Genomic DNA, 22,013 nt, shown 5'->3' on the forward strand with positions numbered 1-22,013 from the left:
TAGACTCAGAACAATACACTGTGCAAAATTCCGTGTCATTCGGACAGATATAATGTATTTAAATTCAAAAATTTTGGTTCGTAGTATATGCTCAAAAGTAACTATGGATTTATACTGCTTACAGAAAGACATATAACCCTTAGTGCTGTATAAATATTCTACACGCGAATAACTTAAAAATCTCATTAATTTCAGTCTAATTTTCTTCGTGCTCATCACTGCCTGAAAACGAATGAATTTATCGACAATATTCTCTTCAAGCTCCCGATTCTGCTTTTCAGACATAATTTAATCTCTTATAAGGTATATTCTATTTTTACAACAATTATTCTTGGTAAGTAATTTAAATCAATCTCTAACTCTCTCTCTCATACACACGCTCTCTTCACATAAAATTGTCACACTCATTTTCCATAATTCTCATATTTGACATATCTACTTTACTCCTCTCTCTCCCTCCCGCCCTTACTATCTCCATCATACATATTCCTCCGATTGCTTTTGTTGTTGTTGCTGTTGCATTCTCAACGAGCCCGTTGGCCTTTGATCTCCTCTCACCGAATCCGGCAGCTCCTGAATATCCTTAAACACTCCCACAATACTTTGTATATTTGGTCCCCAATTCACCAGGTATTCCCAACCAATTGGTGGTGGTGCTGATGGTGAGGCGGCACTATTCGCCTGCCGGTACAGCGCTCCCATATGTGTTGACATATCATCATCACTGGCCACTAGAGTACTGAGTGAACCACGAAAGGAAGAATCGAAACCATCGAAGGAATGTGGTGGCATTGGTGGTGGTTTCGCCACGCTTGGTCCACGGCTACCATCTCCACTCATGGCCCTACTGACAGGGTTACGTTCATCGGAAATACTTTTACTGGTGGAGTATTTTGCATCGCCATTAATGCTATTGTTGTCATATTCAATTTCGGAACAGGTGAAGCTATCGTTGCCACTTTCGTCGGTCGAGGTGGAGCTATGGGCATCTACATCTGTGCTGTGCAGACCACCTCCGAGAGATAAGTGGTGAGCTCCCACTGTGCCACGGGGAGCTTCACTGCTGGAGGAGACAGCATCGAGGGTGGAAACTAGACTTGAGGTGCGAGGTCTTCCATTAAGACGTTCGATTTCTTCCGCCGTCAGACCCATTGAGGTCTGGGCTGTTGTCTGCGCTGAAACGACAGGTTTTTGGCGACTGGCACTTGAACTCTGTCCGGATAGTTGTGACATTACAGGGCTGTTGAGGCTACGCTCACTATTACTGTGCAGGGCATCTTTGCCCACACCTCCAGAACTGGAAGTGGTGGCCAGAAGGGCACTTTGCAGAGGTTTACCGGATATATCATGTAGCGTCAAGATCCTTGGTTGTTGTGATGAAAGTTCCGAGCTGGGAGACAATCTTGCCAAGGGTGTACTTTGATGTTGCCGTGGGGTACTTGAAGGTGGTGGTGGTTGTGCTGCCTGAGGTGGTACCCCTCTTGGGGCAAATGGTCCTCCCACACCATGCCGTGGAGAATGGCGATGTTGTTGTTGCTGTGTCGCCGATTGATGTTTGTGATGGGTATAACTGGCCACTGGGGCCGGTGTGGCTTTGTATTTCCGAACCCCACCCGCCTCTCGATATCCCTTGTAGTGATAGACAATATCAATATCCGATGGAGCTATGGAACTGGCATTTTCCAAATCATAGTGTTCTAAATATTCCGAATTCATATCTACCGAACCCACATGATCATGCGGGTGATGTGTTTGACTAGGTGGTGGTATCGGCGGATGATGTTCATCCCGCATGGGACTTTTACTAACCACTTCTCGTTCGATAATGTCAGGCCTCTGGGGCCTCTGCTGTTGATGATCTCCCGGATTGATTTCACGTTCTTTGAATTTTTTCGATATCAATTCGGGGCCGACCATATGATGTCCTGGAACTCCGCGTATTAAATCACCACCATCATTGTGATAACCCACCTGGGCTTCGGAGTGCATACCACGTGAGAGTACATGATCTGCCTGATTTTGTGAGGCTCCCGAACCGCCCAACATTGTGGCCGGGGAATTGTGTTTGATTTTGAATCCCGGCACCCCACAACTGAGGCTCCCGATTTTCTCCTGTTTTCCACGGAACCTGTAAATGATGTAGGAACCCAAAATGGCCACAACCAAGATGACAAAGAAAACAATGACCAAGGTGACACCGATACTAATGGGATCGGCGACTTGAGCAGCACCAATGCCCATGACGCCAACACAGCCTTGGGAAACCTTGCCATGCATATGGACATCTCCAAAAACACTTCCGGAACCATTGAACGGCTGAATTTCATTATTGATCGTAAAGTTCGCCAAGCAACCTTCATAGCTCGAGGGCAGGTGCTCCGCTTGAAGAAATTCCTTCCTTGCACCACCCACTGAGAGCACCGTCAAGTAGGGATCCAAATAATCATGTATCCCTGCATAATCCAATTCTTCTCCCGCTCGCGAACCATCAATAATGAAACGTAAAATCCGATTACTCGTATGCAGTGTTAGATTATGCCATTTACCATCATTCAGCTTATTTGTATTCGCAATGGTCATATTGACCACACTATCCTGATTGGAATAATACAAAAGTTTACCATTCATCAGCTCCAGTGAGGTATATTGATTATTTGTGGCCGCAAATAGCATCAGGCCACTCTCCTTAAATGTGCGGAACATAAGGCTAAGAGTCTTCGGGGCTTCACTAATTTGTGCCAGGGCCGTAAAATTATTCCTCTCCAGGGTATATCTCCTCTGGCGACTGATGTCATATGACCAAATACTATTGCCAGCATAGAGATTATCCAGTAACTGCATGCGGCGATGTTTTTCCGATATTTGAAATTCCACATAACCACCTCCTTCGCCGAAGCTTATGGGTTCCAAAGACATTTGACAATTGGGCGCCAATAGACCACCTCCACATTCACACACCGCTGTATCCCATCTATCCATACAAGTGCCGAGTAGGCCACATAGTGATGTGCTGGGATCATTATATGCCGAAGCTGAGCATAGGCCACCCTGCAGATTATGTTTACAGCTTGAAGATATACCACGTTGCTTCAGAGGTTGGCTGAGATTTAAAGCACGACCGTTTATTGTGACACTGTGAACACAGCCCACCAAATCGTCGCTATGTATTTGACCAGGACGTTCCAGCACCGGATCGGCAGATACCAGGCCACCAAGTAGCAGAGGTTGTTTGTTGAAGTTCAGAGTTCTGAAAAGAAAAATAATGGAATTAATATTTTTTGGATTAAATTAAAAATTATGAATACAAAATTGTGATGAAATCGGCCGAATCTATATCCGGGACCTATATCTTAATCTGAACCGATTTGATAAAACTAAATACACGTAATTATAGGCCCAAATCGATTCGCTGTGCAAAATTTCGTCGAAATCCGATAAACTTTGGGTGTGTCGGACGAAAATATATATAGGAGCTATATCTAAATCTGAACCGATTTCAACCGAACTTAACACATGTCATTCTAAGATCAATTCGGTAGACTGTGCAAAATTTCGTTGCGATCGACCAAGGATTGGGAGTTTGGTCCATCATTTAGATTAAATAGGCCTAATAGGATACGCTGAGAAACGTTTCGTATCAATCAGACAAAAGATAGGCATGTGGTGCACAAGTTTCCGGAAATCGCCCGAAAATATATGTGGGAGCTATATCTAAATCGGAACCGATTTGCACCATTTCAAATGAGGTTCACACGCCGAATAACTGAGCTGTGCCAAATTTCAGCTCATTCGGATAATAAATGTGACCTGTACACGAAGATAAGATTCGACGTATATCCTCTTAAGGAACTATGGGTCTATTTTTATATATTTTTGTTCTACTATTAAATTATAGAATACTCACCCAATTGGTCCCACATCATCCGCATAACACGAACTATCACCGGGTCGGCATTCATCACAGCTATCACCATTTTCCGTACACTTGGCCACACTCAACGACATGACACGACCATTCCGCGTCGCCGTCACTTTATGCCAATTACCATCTGCCAAATTCAAATTACTATTTCCGCCAACCACCACTGTGGTTATGGCTGTCCTTACACCACCAAATGAAAAGAAGGCCTTACCCCGCACCACTTCGATGGCAACAAAATCTGATCGACCACCCGATTGTATACCATAATTATACATTAGCAATGCATCGGGTTTAGTGGTGGCAAACACAATTGAAATATCATTGGTCGCGGCATCCAGTGAAGGGAATGTCATATAGGAGAGATCACCAAATCCATAGGTGGTCCTTTCACAATGACGGCCATAACGTCCCTCAGGGCAGTTGCATTTATATCCCGGCTTAAGAGCCACACACACTCCACCATAATGGCAGGGATTGGGACGACACGAATCGGTGGCATGTTCACATTGATTACCACGGTAGCCAGGTCGGCAGAGACAAAAGAAGGATGACCCATCAGGACTGCTGCGACAGGAACCACCATTACCACAGGGATTACCGGAACAAACATCACCTCTCTCCTGCTGGCAATAACGTCCCTCGCGATTAACAGGGCAAATGCATTGGAAGTCGAAGCCCAAACGTCGACATTGCGAGTTACCGTGACAGGGATTCGGTGAGCAGGGATCTTGACGTTTATCGCATTGTTGACCCATAAAACCATCGGGACATTTGCACACAAAATCATGGGTGACCAAAGGACCACTAAATATCAGCGATTCACTGTCCACAATATATAGGGAGTGGGTGTCATGCAACCGGCGTTCGGAGGTACAGAGTCCACCATTATCACAAGCCTTGGCCATGGTACACGGGTCGTAACCAATTACCACCGATGAGGAACCTTGCATCATCCTCTGCAATACTTCACGTTTCTTGGCCAAGCGCTCCACAACATAGTGTGGCAAACGATAACCTTGATTTGACATTTTCAGAGCCACCAAAACTTCAAGATCGGTGGAATTTGAACTGCTTGTGGTGTTGTGGACACTGTAGACTATCAGCTCATCGGAAGAATCTATGGCCGACTTAAGAGTTTCCACAAATTGCCGGTAATGATTGGCTAGGAAATTTTCCGCAGTTGTGTTACGAACCAAAATTGTGATAGAGTTCGCAATTGTACTATTATCGAAGCTCTGGAATCCCACGGTCACCGTGGACACAACATCACCATGTTTACCATCATTACCGGACACAGAATAGGAATAGCCATTATTTAACGAGGTTTGTTCGGTAGTATACAGATCACAGGCATGGTGTATGGTCAGCAGACCTTTGGGACTCGATTGACTGTTGGGTTCAATGCGACAACGATAGTTTCCGCTTATATCCGGATCATTCGGATGGACATCGGCAATTTTGCCCACCGGCATAATATCATTGAAAACATTGAGGAGCACATGGACTGTCCTTGATGTCGAGGGACTATCATTTTGATCGAGGACCCTGATTCGCAATTTGTGTTGGGCCTTTTGCTTCGGCTGGCCATTATCTTCCACCTCTATTATGACTTCCAATTCGGGGGTTTGTTCTCGATCGAAACTGCGTGTGGATTTCACCAGACCTGAATGTTTATCTATGGTGATGAAGGATTTATGTTTACCGCCGATCAGTTGATATGTGAAGGGTCCTCCATTGGGCGGCAAATCAGGATCTGTGGCCTGTAGGGTCATTATTGTACTTCCTGCCGGCTCATTTTCTTGTATGTAACCGATGAGACCCTCCGCTGGGAAGGTAGGGCCATTATCATTGACATCTTGCAGCTCGATGCGTACCAATGTGGTACCCGTTTGAGCGGGTAGACCCGTATCAATTGCCCCCACCACCAGGTTATATTCAGGGATTTGTTCCCTATCCAAATACCGTGCTGTTTCAATTTCTCCCGACTGCGGATCCACCTTGAAGGTTTGATTGATGTTACCTCCAATGAGGGAATAGGTAAACTGATTATTTTGGGGACGCACATCCTTGTCCACTGCCTTGACGGTGGTGACCTTGGTTCCAATATTTACCGCCTCGGATATTTTGGCGGTATAAAGAGATTTCAAGAACTCCGGAGGATCATTACCGTCCTGAATTGATATGATGACCTGTGCCTCATCTGTATCATTACCCCTAATGCTGCCATAATTTTTCGCCAGTACCGTAAGCACCGCACGACTCTGGGTCTCACGATCCAAATGTCGGGATACATAAATGAAACCAGTATTCGGATTAATGGCAAAACCTTTGTCATTGCTGGAACCCACCAGGAGATAATAGACATTGCCATCTTCTCCGGCATCCTTGTCGGTGGCTTGTATAGAACCCACTGCGGTGCCCACTTCCGCCGATTCGGAAACATCAAAATGAAAGACAGGTTGTATAAACTGCGGATAGAATTCGTTGACTCCGCGTATGTGGACCACAACACGACAGAGGCTGTGCATTGGAGAATCGGGATTCGCGGCCATGATGTGTAGCAGATACTCCCTCCTCTCTTCGTAGTCGAAACTCACCGAGGACGTGATCACCCCCGTTGAGGGATTGATGGCAAAGAACGATTTTCCCGATCCACCATTTATGGAGTAACGAATTATGGCATTTTTCGGAGAATCCTTATCCTTGGCCTGGGCCTTGAAGACAAACGATTGTGGGGGTTTATTTTCCGCTATGAAGGCATGATATTCCGATTGATTAAACAAGGGAGGATTATCATTGATGTCCGTTACTATCACAGTTACTTGAGCAATTGCGGTTTTGGGTTTAAAACCCAGGTCCTGGACCGAAATATTTAAATGGTATTCTTGTATCGAATCATAGTCCAACGGTTCTAGTATGATAACAGCACCCGTTTCAGCATCCACTTTGAACTCGGAACGTTCATTACCTCCCGCAATGGCATAGTGTAACATACCATTGGGGCCCTCATCACGATCGGTGGCCGATACCGTGAGAATTGTCGAACCAATTGGCTCATTTTCGGGTACAATAACCTGATAGCTAAGTGCCGTGAATTTCGGTGCAAAATCATTTTCTCCGGTGACAATAATTTCCACATGGGCTTCATCACTTTTCGATGGGACACCGTGATCGGCAGCCTTGACATTCAATGCGAAATGGGTATTGGCTGGAACCTCCAATAATTTGGCCAACGAAATCCAACCATCATGTGGACCAATATTGAAATATTCTGTACCATTACCCCCGGTAAAGGAGTAATGGATCTCGGCATTAACTCCTGTATCCAAAGAATCATGGGCCTGAACCCTTACCACTCGTTGGCCCATGCGGGCATGTTCGGGTATGGGAGAGAGGTAGCGTGGCTTCTCAAATTTCGGTGGATGATTATTGGCATCGACAATATTTATGTTCACCATACATTCCGAATAGAGCGGTGGTTTACCATTATCTGTGGCAATCACAGTCAGGGTGTAGGTATTCTCCGGTGAGGCCTCATATTGGGAGTGTTTATATTTTATCGTTTTCTTACTGAAAATCTCCCCGGTGGCTGGATCTATGGTAAAAACATCTGAGGGTTGTTGCAGCGAATATGAAATGACGGAATTTGGTCCATGTTTATCACGATCATTGGCCACCACTTGACCCACAAATGCCACCGATCTCTGCAGTTCGGGGAAATTAAAACTATAGAACGTGTGATCAAATTCCGGTGCATTATCATTTTGATCTTGTATGGTAATGGTTATGGGGGTATCCGAACGCCAGGCACCATCCGAGGCAGTGATCTTTAGTATGTATTCATCCTGTTCCTCCCGATCAATATGTCCCGCCACAGTGATATTACCACTCAGTGAATCCAAACGGAATTTCTCTCCCGGATTTTCGGTCAACGTGTACAAGGCATTCGCATTAATGCCCTGATCCAAATCCATGGAGGTCACCTGGATAACAAAGCTACCAATCTCAGCATTTTCTGTGACATTAACGGAAAACAGTCTGGTGAATTTTGGTGGATTATCATTTTTATCCAAGAGGTTAATGACCACCGTTGCGGATCCACTTAGCTGAGGCATACCCTGATCCACCGCCACCACGGACAACTCATAACGGCTAACCTCCTCACGATCCAAACGTAGGGTTGTGTAAATTTCTCCCGAATCTGCATCAATTTCAAAGGTTCCCTCATAATCATCCACTAGGCGATAGCTGACCTCTCCGTTTTCCCCGGAATCGCGATCGTGGGCCTTCACCCTGACAATTGTCTGGGGTGGTGATTCTTCCTCCATAATTTCGGTATTATAAATTAATTTCTCCATCACAGGGGCATTATCATTTGCATCGGTGACATTAATGGTCAGCAGCATAACACTACGCAGTGGGATGCGATCCGAATCCAAAGCCTCGAGCCAAATTTCATATTGGCTGGCCAGTTCATAATCCAAACCATCTTTGCCAATTGTGACTACACCATTGGTGGCGTCAATGCGTACCGCTTCACCTAAATTACCACCAGCAATGGAATAGCGAATACTACCGGCCGCTCCTTTCTTGGGGGAACTGGCCATAATTGTGGTTATCCTTTTGCCCGGCTCAATATCTTCCGCCAGTAGAAATTGGGTATTGGCCATATAATTAAAACTGGGAAATGCTGCTGCAGGTTTCAAAGAGATCATCAATTCCGCTTGTGAAGACTTCGACGGTACACCCTGATCATAGGCATGTATAATCAACGAATACTGCCGATTCAAATCGGAACCCAAGTTCTTCTGGGTCTTAATAACACCCGTCTTCGCATTGATTTGAAAATACCCCACATCCTTGCCGCTGATGTTATACATAACCAAAGAATTCAGACCTTCATCGGCATCCCTGGCCCAGGCACCAAAAACAAATTCGTTGAGACCCGTTTTATCGGGGATATTTACATGGAATTGATTGGCTTCAAAACGTGGCATATTATCGTTGACATCGCTGACGGTTATTGTCAAATTTACCGCAGTGGCTCTTGGCTCCGTGGCTGAACTATCCTGGGCCATGAGGGTGAGGAAATACATTGAGGTCTCCTCACGATCCAAAACACTGGCTGTTGTTATTTCTCCCGTTTCGGAATTACAATGGAATCGTTCCAGTTTCTCTCCTAGCAGGGTGAAACGTATTTTGGCATTTAGACCTGCATCTTTGTCGAATGCATGGGGTTGGATCACCTTCGTACCAATCGCCATGTTTTCTTGTATTGTAGCATAATAGGATTGTCGCTCAAATTCCGGGCTATGATCGTTGACATCTTGGACAATGACTTTTACCACACCCGTTCCAGTGAGAGGGGGAGAACCTGGAAAGATAGAAAAAAAGCGAAAATTAATAGACTGAAGGAAGCCGTAAATTCCTTAAAGAATATTTTTTCCACACCTAAACAAGGCGTCGATTTTTTAAAAGAATATTTTTGAAAACCCATAAACAAGGCGTCGATGTTTATACCCTTCACCACTTTGTGGTACAGGGTAGTATATCTTTGTGCATATGTTTGTAACAGGCAAAAGGAAACGAATAGGCACATGGTTCCTTTTGAGAATATGCATATAATCACTTTCTGAGTCGATTTATGCATGTCCGTCCGTCCGTCTGTCTGTCGATGTTAAATTGTAAACAAAGTACAGGTCGCATTTATAATCCGAATTGGATGAAATTTGGCATAGGTCATTTATTTGGCCCAAGGACGAACCCTATTGAAATTGGGAAAAATCGGTTCAGATTTAGATATAGCTCCCATATATATTTTCGCCCGATTTAATGTAAACGGTCCCTATATATCTTTCGATTTCCACGAAATTTGGAACAGCATACTGAATTAAGCCTAAAACTATGTGTTTTAAATTTCGTGAAAATCGGTTCAGATTTGGATATAGCTCTCATATATATTTTCGTCTGATTTTAGGTAAATAGTGCACAAAAGTCCCTATAGATCCTTCGATTTCCACGAAATTTGGCACAGCATTCTCAATTAAGCCTAAAACTATGTGTTTTAAATTTCGTGAAAATCGGTTCAGATTTAGATATAGCTCCCATATATAGTTTCGTCCGATTTAAGGTAAATGGGTCCCTATATAGCATTCGATTTGCACGAAATTTGGCATAGCATACTGAATAAGGACTAGAACGAAGTGTATTAAATTTCGTGAAAATCGGTTTAGATTTAGATATAGCTCCCATATAAAGTTTTGTCCGATTTAAGGTAAATGGTGCACCAAAGTCCCTATATATCATTCGATTTGCACGAAATTAGGCATAGAGTACTGAAATAGGTCCAGAATGATGTGTGCTAAGTTTCGTGAAAATCGGTCCAGAGTTAGATATAGCTCCCATATATATTTTCGCCCGATTTAAGGTAAATCGGTCTGCAAAGTCCCTATATATCCTTGGATTTGCATGAAATTTGGCATTGGGTACTGAATTGGATCCAGAATAAAGTGTTCAACGTTTCGTAGAAATCGGTCCACATTTAGATATAGCTCCCATATATAGTTTCGTCCGATTTAAGGTAAATGGGGCGCCAAAGTCCCTATATATCTTTCGAATTCCACGTCCAATTATATGTAAATGTTGCACCAAAGTCCCTATATATCCTTCGATTTGCACGAAATTTGGCACAGCGTACTGAATTAAGCCTAGAATGATGTGTCCTAAGTTTCATGAAAATCGGTTCAGATTTAGATATAGCTCCCATATATATTTTCGTCCGATTTTTTGCAAATAGTGCACCAAATTCCCTAAATATCTTTCGATTTGCACGAAATTTGGCACAGCGTAATGAATTAGGTCTAGAATGATGTGTGAATGATCGGTTCGGATTTAGATATAGCTTCTATATCTGACCAAATGAAAAAAATAATATCGGCTGCAGTATGACATGTTTATGGATCCAATTTCATTATACTGGTCCTTTAGGATTCATCTGTTTAATACACCCAAAGTGGTGAAGGGTATCATATAGTCGGCCCGTCCGACTTTACTACTTTCCTTACTGTTTATTCTTTAATATTTTTGAAAAGGCCTAAACAAGGCGTCGATTTTTTAAATAATATTTGTATATAAAAATCATGGTGTAGTGTATTGCATTGTCGTCCCCGTCCGACTCTTATATTTTCCGTACTTTATATATTTTTCCATTGTACCTACTAATGCTTAAACACAACTCCATTTTTTTCCTCCAACATTAGTATTGTGCTGGCATGCCGAATTATATTTTGCCAAGGGGTTAAATTTATGGATCTATGCAAATACGTATTATATTAACTTCATTGCTCGCTGCATGGATTGTCGATTAAGAAAATTGTTAAAGGAAAACAAAAAAACTATCAAAGACAACGAACAAAGTTCATGGGAGTGATATTGAAATATGACCATATACTGGTTATATTCTCCTGAGGCATGAATATCAGGTTTATATAGAATTTCCATAAATAAGAAAATTTTCTTACTACACCAAAGAAAAAAAAATTGTACATAAACACATTATTAGTTGCGTCTTTTTTGGTGTGGCCAAAAGAGATATATGATTTGTTTTGAAATTAGATATTCATCGGAAATTGGATATATGCAGTTAGAAATAAAAAAAAATATTAAATCAAACTGGGAAGCTCAAAACAATACAATTTATTTCTTCCTGTTTTTTTTAAGGAAATCACATCATGTTTGTTGTTGTCTTCATTTATGTTACACACATGTCAATATTTTTTGTACCACTTATCCATGGCTGATGTGATGGTGACGATGACAAAGTCCAGCCCACCGGTACAACAAGTCATAACTTTAATAATCGTATCTTCACTCACTCACTCACACGACGAACACAGAAATTTCCCCTCCAATTCATAATTACAAGAAGCCCAACCCAATTGCTTAGAGTCGGTTAACAAAAACAAAAAGAAATGTTGACCAATATGCGTTTTCTTGTTCTTGGCTACTTTTTATGTTTGTGGTGGCTTTAAAACTGAAGGAGAACAGAAAAAAGTGTTACTCTTTAAAATACATTCACCATATTATGCTAACTCGAACACGCACACACACCTACATATGTGTTTTTTCCCGTCAAAGTCTTATCATCATATTAAATGAAAACTTCTGATGTGAAATTTTATATCGCTTACAGTATTTGGTCAGAGTATTATGTAGCCGAGGCGTGGCTTGAAAAATATTATTTAATCATGGTCGTCAAATGATTGCCCTTAAAAATAAAATCAAATAAAACGTTGTTAAGTTCCGTCTGGCCACCACTATGTGTTGGATATTCAAAATACCTGATGTCGAGGGGATATGTTATGGTAAATTGCTACCAGGGGATATTAAATACCAAACTACAAGCAGCCAGGTTGAAAAAATGTTCTACCGGGGGGTTACATTTATAAGCCTTTACCAAAACCTAGAATGATATTGTTCAAAGGAACCAAAAATATATTTTTCCATCCAACTCGGTTAGAAAGAATCCCCGTTACCGTTATATGAAATTTACCCTAGGACATTAATAATTTTTTGGTAGGCACAATTGGGGCTATAAATATTTAATAACAGTCCATATTTAATAACAGCCCGATTGAAAAACATTTCCATCCTGCATCATGACCTAACTGCAGACACAAGCGTTACACACTGAAGACATATCTAGATCATCATAGAACTTCACCTAGTCAAGAATAAAACTCTATATATTAAAAAAATATATTTAAAAATTTTACTATCGAGGATCCTTAAAAATATATTCCTTAATAAAATCTATATTTGCTGGCCTTTGAAAACAAATCTACACCTCTACATTTAAAACCAGTAAAGTCGGACGGGGCCGACTATATGATACCCTTCACCACTTTGGGTATATTCAACAGATGCAAACTAACAGACTTCGCATTTTTGAAAAACCATTAAAACAAATCGAAAGATATATAGGGACTTTGAAGACCCATTTTCCTTAAATCGGACGAAAATATATATGGGAGCAATATATAAATCTGACCCGATTTTGTCGAAACTTGGCACACGTTATTCTTGACCTAATTCAGTACTTTATACCAAATTTCGTGCAACTCGAAAGATATATAGGGACTTTGGTGCCCCATTTACCTTCAATCGGACGAAAATATATATGGGAATTATATCTAAATCTGGACCGATTCAGTACGCTGTGCCAAATTTCATGCAAATCGAAAGGAATATAGGGACTTTTGTGCACCATTTACCTTAAATCGGACGAAAATATATATAGGAGCTATATCTAAATCTGAACCGATTTTCTCGAAACTTTGCACACATAATTTTGGACCTTATTCAGTACGCTTCGATAAACTTCGTGCAAATCGAAGGATATATAGCGACTTTGATGCACTACTTACCTAAAATCGGACGAAAATATATATGGGAACTATATCTGAATCTAAACCGATTTTCACGAAATTTAACACACATTATTCTAGACTCAATTCAGAGCGATATGCCAAATTTCGTGCAAATCGAAAGACATATAGGGACTTTGGTATACCATCTTCATTAAATCGGGCGAAAATATATATGGGAGCTATATCTAAATCTAAAACGATTTTCAAGAAATTTTACACACATCATTCTATACTCAACCCAGTACGATATGCCAAATTTCGTACAAATCGAACGGTATATAGGGACTTTGATGCACCATTTACATAAAATCGGACGAAAATATATATGGGAGCTATATCTAAATCTGAAGCGATTTTCACGAAACTTGGTTGACATCACTCTAGACTCAATTCAGAACGATATGCCAAATTTCGTGCAAATCGAAAGATATATAGGGACTTTGGTATACCATTTCCATTAAATCGGGCGAAAATATATATGGGAGCTATATCTAAATCTATACCGATTTCCAAGAAATTTTATACACATCATTCTAGACTCAATCCAGTACGATATGCCAAATTTCGTACAAATCGAAAGATATATAGGGCTTTACATGAAATCGGGCGAAATCATATATGAGAGCTATATCTAAATCTATACCGATTTACAAGAAATTGTACACACATCATTCTAGACTCAATCCAGTACGCTATGCCAAATTTCGTACAAATCGAAAGATATGGTGAACCATTTACACTAAATCGGACAAAAAATATATATGTGAGCTATATTTAAATCTGAACCGATTTTCGCGAAACTTAGCACACGCCATTCTAGCCTTAATTCAGTACGCTATAACAATTTTCGTGCAAATCGAATGATTTTCCGAGACTTTGGTGCACCAATTACCTAAAATCGGATGAAATATGGGAGCTATATCTAAATTTGAACCGATTTTTACGAAACTTTGCACACACCATTCTAGACTTAATTCAGTACACTATACCAATATTCGTGCAAGTCAAAAGATTTCCAAGGACTTTAGTGGACTATTTACCTAAAAGCGGGCAAAACTATATATGGGAGCTATATCGAAACTTGAACCGGGTTTTCCCAAATAAGTGCCAAATTTCATCTAAAATCGGGCGAAACTATATATGGGAGCTATATCGAAACTTGAATAATAAGTGCCAAATTTCATCTAAATCTAATTTTTGGGAAGGAGGTTTGTTACCATATACGACTACAAAAAACCAAATTACAAAGAATTTGGTTGAAAAACGCCCTCAAGAACCCCAAAATACCGAAAATTGGGGGGTACCCATATATGGGGGCTACCCGAAAAAATTGAATTGAAACATACGATCAAAACCCCCAAAATACCAAAAATTTGGGAGTATCGTCATATGGGGACTACCAGAAAAACTGGACCTATATTTATAATTTTTAGTGGAGTAATTTGGTACCCAATAATAACCCAATGTACAAAGTTTCTGAGAACTCAGTTATAAAGCAAGCCCAAGAACCCCAAAATACCGAAAATTTGGGGTATCCTTATATGGGGGCTATCCGCAAAAATCGACCTATATTTATAATTTTTAGTAGGGAGATTTGCTACCCAATAAGAACTCAATGTACCAAATTTCAGCGAATTCGGTCGCAAACTGCGATCAAAACCCCCAAAATACCCCAAAACCCCCAAATTGGGGGTACCCTTATATGGGGGCTATCCAAAAATATGGACCCATATTTATAATTTTTAGTGGAGAGATTTGCTACCCAATAAGAACTCAAAGTTCCAAATTGTAGCGAATTCAGTCACAAAACGCGCTCAAGAACCTCAAAATATCGAAAATTGGTGGGTACCCTTATATGGGAGCTATGCCTAAACGTAGACCGATTTTCTTCCTTGGGCCAATTAAGTGACCTGTGCCAAATTTCATCCAAATCGGATCATAAATGCGACCTGCACTTTGTTAACAAAAATACATGAACGGACGGACATGCGTAAATCGACTCAGAAAGTGATTCTATGCATATTCTCAAAAGGAACCATGGGTCTATCTCGATTATTTTTGACTGTTACAAACATATGCACAAAGACATAATACCCTGTACGACAGTGTGGTGAAGGGTATAAAAACTGCACCTGTATGTCCCAAAACATTCCCTAAAAAATCTACGCCTGTTGACCCTTAAAAATCCTTAAAAATCTATACATTTTGGTCCCTATTAATATTCATTAACAATACTATGCCTGTTGATCACAAACAATTTTCCTTTACAAAATATGCAATTATTAGTTTTTGAAAAATTATTTTTTAAAAGTCGATGACTATTAGTTTTTTTAAAACTATTTTTTAAACAAATCTTCGTTTATTGGACCCTAAAAATGCTCTTAAAAAATATTCTTTAAAAAAATATTGCCTTTAAAAATATTCTTAAAAGAAATCTACGCCTTTTGGTCTTTAAAAACAGTTTTTAAAAAATCTACATCTGTTGCCCTTAAAAAATTATAAAAAATATTCTTTAGAACACCAACGCCCATTGGTCCCAAAAAATATTCTTTAAAAAATTTACGCCTAAACTTAAACCATTCCTTAAAAATCTACGCCTATTGGCCTGTATAAAATTAAATTATTTAAAATAATCTACGTGTTAAAAAAAAAACTATATTAAAATCTACTCTTTCTTAATAATCCCCAAGCATTGTTTTTTTTATAACGAAATAATAACTGAAAACGTTGTGTGAAATTTCAACAAATATTCTTTTAATAATTTGCACATAAAAAGATTTGTTGGTCACAAATTTTTTAAATTCGAAAAAAAAACAATATTTGAATAAACCCGTTCTTATAGATCCACTAAACCTTCCAAAAAGTTCTGGTATAAAATTGTTCTAGTCCTTCTAAAAAATATTGTTAAACCCCTCTTCTATCTTTCATCTCCAGTTCATTAAAAAATTCGTGTTTGTGTCTTAAGTCTTTTGTTTTGTTTTTGTCTCTAAAGATAAATCATATTTTGTTTTGTATAGAAAACAAAACAATGAATACAAATGATGTACGACACATTTTTGTTGTTGTTGTTTTTTTAAACAAATCCTGAGAATATTTCCTATTTTCACCCACAAAATTCTTAAAATGATTTCAACACTCATGTGTCTGTCTGATATCAACATTGTTACAATTTACACGCACGCATAACCTATATGGCATTGTTATGGACAATATGGAGAGAATTCATGGTGGCCAGTACGAACTAGGAGAGTTAATTAGAACTATTGTAACAAAAGAAAAAAAAACATCAGCCAGCTTGGATTTTCTTCATATGCAAAATATTTGTGGCAATTTATTGGTTGGCAAACGTAAGAAAAGAAATCTAGAACACAAACAATAAGAACAATCAGTTCAGCGTACAACCAGTAGGACTTTTGTGCCAGAATCTCTGTTTTCGAAAATTGTTATTGTCAGATCCAGAACAGAAATGGTTCGGACTTTGCCGGTAGTTCCATTTAACATAAATGTGATGATCCTTTTTTTCGCTTCATATGTTATCATCATCGGTAGCCAACGATTGGCAAGCTACAATGTGTGTGGCTAAGTTTTTGCTATGACCTTTTATGGTTATATTTCAATTTGTGTTCATTAAATTAGAACGCATACGAAGATTCTGCCGTAGCAAAACGTAGTAGGAGACACAGGAAAATGTATAAATAAAACTATTGTTATACATATCGCACTTATTTTTGGAGTAGTCATGCCAGGCAGTGAACCCCCCAAAAAAAAAACTCCAACGACAACATGAAGAATGTACTACGCAACACCATTATAGAGTAGTTCTTCATCTTTTCTGGTTGGTTGGTTTTTTGTTTTAGATTTAAATCTATTGATAATATTGAAGAGCCAAGAACCGAAATAGCAAAGAGTAAAAAATCTCATAGCGAAGCACTCACACGCATCATTGCTACATGGCAATTGTTTACAATGTTACATGGTCGTCGCCTGAATACTTTTCACATATTTTAAATCACAATTTTCTGCCATCACAAAAAAAACATTTTGTACGTGCTCCCCACATCACAGATTATTTTGAGCAAACATTTTAGTTAGACGAATTTTTGTAATGCTACTTCAAAATATTTATGAAAAAAGTTATCCATAAAAATATTGTTAAAAATCCACACTGGGGAAGGGCCTTGAAAACATCATTTTTGAAAAATCCAATCTTGTGGAAGACCTTTAAAAAATTATTTGTGGAGGGTCTTTAAACAAATATTTAAAAAAAATCCACGCTTGTGGAGGACCTTCAATGTTTTTTTAAATCATCACCTGCTTCGAGGACCTTAAAAATTGATTTTAAAAAATCAAGGTCTGTTGCGAAGAACTTTAAAAAATCCACGCTTGTTTTTAAAAAATCAACGCCTTCTGTGAGGACCATAAAAAATTATTTTTAAACCAGTAAGGAAAGTAGTAAAGTTGGACTGGGCCGACTATATGATACCCTTCACCACTTTTGGTATATTCTACATATGTATCCTAAACAAACGTATCGAGTTTGTTATAAATCTATATCTGAACCGATTTTAGGGAAACTTGCCAGAGACTAATTTATAATACTTCAGTACGTTGTGCCTAGCTATGGATCTTTTCACGAAGCTTAGCAACATTAATTCAGTACCCTATACCAAAATTCGTGCAAATCAAAAGATATATAGGGACTTTGGTACACCAATTACATAAAATCGGACAAAAATATATAAAATAGGCACTTTTTTTTTTATAAAATATTCAACATATATAACAACTATATGGCTGATTATTGTCCTCTGACACTTAATTATGAAAAAGGTACCAAAAAGATATATAAAATAGTATTAGTTAAAAAATTTTACAGTTTTGTAAAAAAAGTCAAATTAGTAAAGTTGGACTGGGCACATTTGCACCATAGTCATAGCCGGGTAATTGTCATCGCTATCAGTTTGGTTGAAATTCTACATATCTAAAGGTTCTATTTGGTTTTAATACGCCACACAACGTAGCGGCGGACGTTTGTTATAAATCACACATCATCAGAAAACCGCATTTTCGTCAATATAAACGTTTGATCTTTTATATGCAATTTATATATAAAGGATTAGTTTTAAAGACAAACTCAAAAACATTTTAAGGAAATAATATTGCACAACCTGTATATGGCCGAATGTCTTTAAAATGCCGAACGAATGTACTTTTTATAGTTTTTTCATTTTTTTCGATCAGTTTTGTAAAAATATTATATTTTTAAATATTTCTATAATAATACACATCGTAGTTAACCACTTTTTAATAATATTGTCTTAAAAATTTAAAAAGTTTTATACACGAAATACTTACGAAATGGAATTGAAATATACAGAAACATCTATAAAAATACAAAAACCTATATATAAGCTTATTAGCTAGAAATTTCAAACTTGGTGTAAGTTATTTATTTCGATATTCGATACCTATGTATCGAATATCGAAAACGCGATTTGCACACTAAATCTGAACCGATTTTCATGAAACTTTTCACACATCATTCTAGACTTCATTCAGTACGCTATGCCAAATTTGGTGCAAATATAATGATTTTCAAAGACTTTGGTGCACCAATTACCGAAAATCGGATGAATATATATGGGAGCTATATCTACATCGGAACCGATTTTCACGAAACTTTGCACACATCATTCTAGACTTAATTCAGTAGGCTAATTTCGTGCAAATCGAAAGATATATAGGGACTTTGGTACACCATTTGCCTTAAATCGGACGAGGATATATATGGGAGGTATATCTAAATCTGAACCGATTTTCACGAAACTTAAAACACATCATTCTATATCCTATTCATTACGCTGTGCCAAATTCGAAAGATATATAGGGGCTTTGGTACACCATTTACATAAAATCGGACGAAACTATATAGGGGAGCTATATCTAAATCTGAACCGATTTTCACGAAACTTTGCACACGTCATTCTAGACTCAATTTAGTACGCTGTACCAAATTTCATGCAAATCGAAGGATATATAGGGACTTTGGTGCACCATTTACATTAAATCGGAAGAAAATATATATATGGAGCTATATCTAAATCTGGACCGATTTTCACAAAACTTAGCACACATCATTCTACACTTAATTCAGTACGCTGTGCCAAATTTCATGCAAATGAAGGATATATAGGGACTTTGGTGCACCATTTACCTAAAATCGGGCGAAACTTTATATAGGAGCTATATTTAAATCTGAACCGATTTTCACGAAACTTTGCACACATCATTCTAGACTTAATTCTGTACGCTGTGCCAAATTTCGTGCAAATCGAAAGATATATAGGGACTTTGGTACACCATTTACCTAAAATCGGACGAAAATATATATGGGAGCTATATCTAAATATGAACCGATTTATCCCAATTTCAATAGGGTTGGGCCAAACGAATGAACTGTGCCAAATTTTATCCAATTCAGATCATAAATGTGACCTGTACTTTCTTTACAATTTAACATGGACAGACGCACGGACGGACATGCATATATCGACTCAGAAGGTGATTCTATGCATATTCTCAAAAGGAACCATGGGTCTATCTCGATTATTTTTGCCTGTCACAAACATATGCAAAGACATAATACCCGGTACCACAGTGTGGTGAAGGGTATAAAAACCCACGTTGGTCTAAGAAAAATAATTTAAAAAAAATCCAATCCAAAATCCAGTCGAGGTCCCTGAAACCCACTTGAGGCCTACGAAAAAAAATATTGTTAAAAAAATCATCGCCTGTCGCCGTCCATGTAACCTATTTTTAAAAAATCTATGCCTGTTGCGGTCCACGAAAAAAATATTGCTAAAAATCCACGATCGTAGCGGTCCGTGAAACCTATATTTAACAAATCTACGCCTGTTGCGATCCACGAAAAAATATTGTTAAAAAAATAGTAACACCTGTTGCGGTCCACGAAAAATATATTTAAAAAAAAAAAAATTCCCGCCTGTTGTGGTCTACGAAAAAGGTATTCTTAGAAAATTCGAACAAATACTTTATTTAAACTTTTTTTCCATGATCCTCAAGCAGAGTGAATTTTTCAAAAATATATATTAATCGTGGATCGCAACAAGCATGGATTTTTAAAACATAAAGCGTGGATTTTTAAAAAAATATTTTTTCGAGACCTTTGACGTACTAAATATACCCTCCACAATATTGTAGCGGCTATTTAAAAATTGTATCTGTTGTTCCCTCTTCCTCTCTTTCCAATTCTATTCGTGGTAAAATGTCCTTGCCATTATAATTTCGTTTGTGGTTCTCTAGATTTTTTTGTTGCATATGGTGTTCGAGTAGAGATATTTGAACATTTATGTTCTTGTTTGAGCTTGTTAAAATTTTTATATGAAAGAAATGATTGCCTTAAAGTTTATTGGTATTGTTGTTGTTGGGGTTGTTCATGTCATTTTAATATAATCTCTGATATTGACCATATTTTGTCTATCCACAGATTGTAAGCAAAATATACATTTAATTTTAAATGCAGTCAAACAAAAGAGTTAAGAAACAAACACGCAAAGATTTCGTTGTCTCAATTGCATCAACAGCCTTAAACATATTCTTTAAAAATCCTCGCCTTGTTGAGAGCTGGACAAAATATTCTTTAAAAAATCTATGATTAGTTGAGGGCTTGAAAAATATTCTTCAAAACAATCCACTCCTTGTTTAGTCCTTGAAAAAATAATCTTTAAAAAATCCTCGCCTTGATTAGGCCTTGTAAAAATGTTCTTTAAAATATCTACACCTGTACGAGCCATCGAAAAAAAAAATATTTTTAATAGATCCACACCAGTAAAGACACTTGAAGAAATATTTTAAAAAGATCCACGCTTGTAAGGAACTTTGAAAAAATATTCTGTAAAAAATCAACGTCAGTATAGCCGTGGTGCTTGCTATGATTGTGCTCAAAGTTTGATTCTTAAGTCTTTCGTTTACGACAATGTTTACACAAGATTTCAATTCGTAATAATTCTCAGCTACACACTGTAAACCATAAGGAATATTAGTTTACATTAAAACAACAAATCATGTGTTGGTATTTGTGTGTAAGACCGTGTCATAAAATACCACACATGTCAGTCATTAAACTATGGCGTCTTCACTTTATTTCAAAAAATATGAGCTTACATTGGGTGTGTGTATAAATGTGTGCATACTTTATAATCCGGCTACTACGTTTTGCTTGTGCCACCAATGTGTGAGTGTGGACGTGTGTATCGCTTAGATGAAGTGTAATTATCTTTATGTTTTATACTTTCCCCTAGTGTGTATGTTGGCATTGCCTTCTTATCTTACAAAAATGGGGAAGAAGAAGAAAAAATAATGAAACTCTCCCATTCCAGCATTATTATGAATGGAGTTACTTGTTGGCCATTGGCTTAATAGTCAGCAGAGGCTATCTACATGCCATAGTTGGTAGGTAGATGGGTTGGCTTGGTTTGGATGGATGAAATTATGATGGCGCTTAGAGTTTGTGCTTTTGTTGACAAAGTGACCAGCCACTCAGCAGGCTAACTGAGTAGTCGGTAGAGACATGGTAATTACCATATTTAAAATACTACTTTTTTCTTTGTCATGAAGACCAAAAACAGAAAAAGAAGAAAGGA

General features: G+C 38.5%; 1 protein-coding gene across 1 annotated transcript in view; it reads right to left on the reverse strand.

Annotated features, from left to right (window-relative positions):
• Window positions 1–474: 474 nt before the first annotated feature.
• LOC133333872 (cadherin-related tumor suppressor) overlaps window positions 475–22,013 on the reverse strand; it is a gene marked incomplete at its 5' end in the record, with an annotated part of 48,282 nt that continues 26,743 nt past the window's right edge. The window contains 2 exons of the mRNA XM_061542182.1: window positions 475–3,247; window positions 3,905–9,296. Coding sequence (XP_061398166.1) covers window positions 478–3,247; window positions 3,905–9,296 — 8,162 coding nt within the window. The remainder of the gene's footprint in view (window positions 3,248–3,904; window positions 9,297–22,013) is intronic.

Source organism: Musca vetustissima, unplaced genomic scaffold, assembly GCF_032173495.1.
Source record: "Musca vetustissima isolate MV318-11 ecotype Yass unplaced genomic scaffold, APGP_CSIRO_Mvet_v1 utg18288, whole genome shotgun sequence".
Classification (NCBI taxonomy): domain Eukaryota; kingdom Metazoa; phylum Arthropoda; class Insecta; order Diptera; family Muscidae; genus Musca; species Musca vetustissima.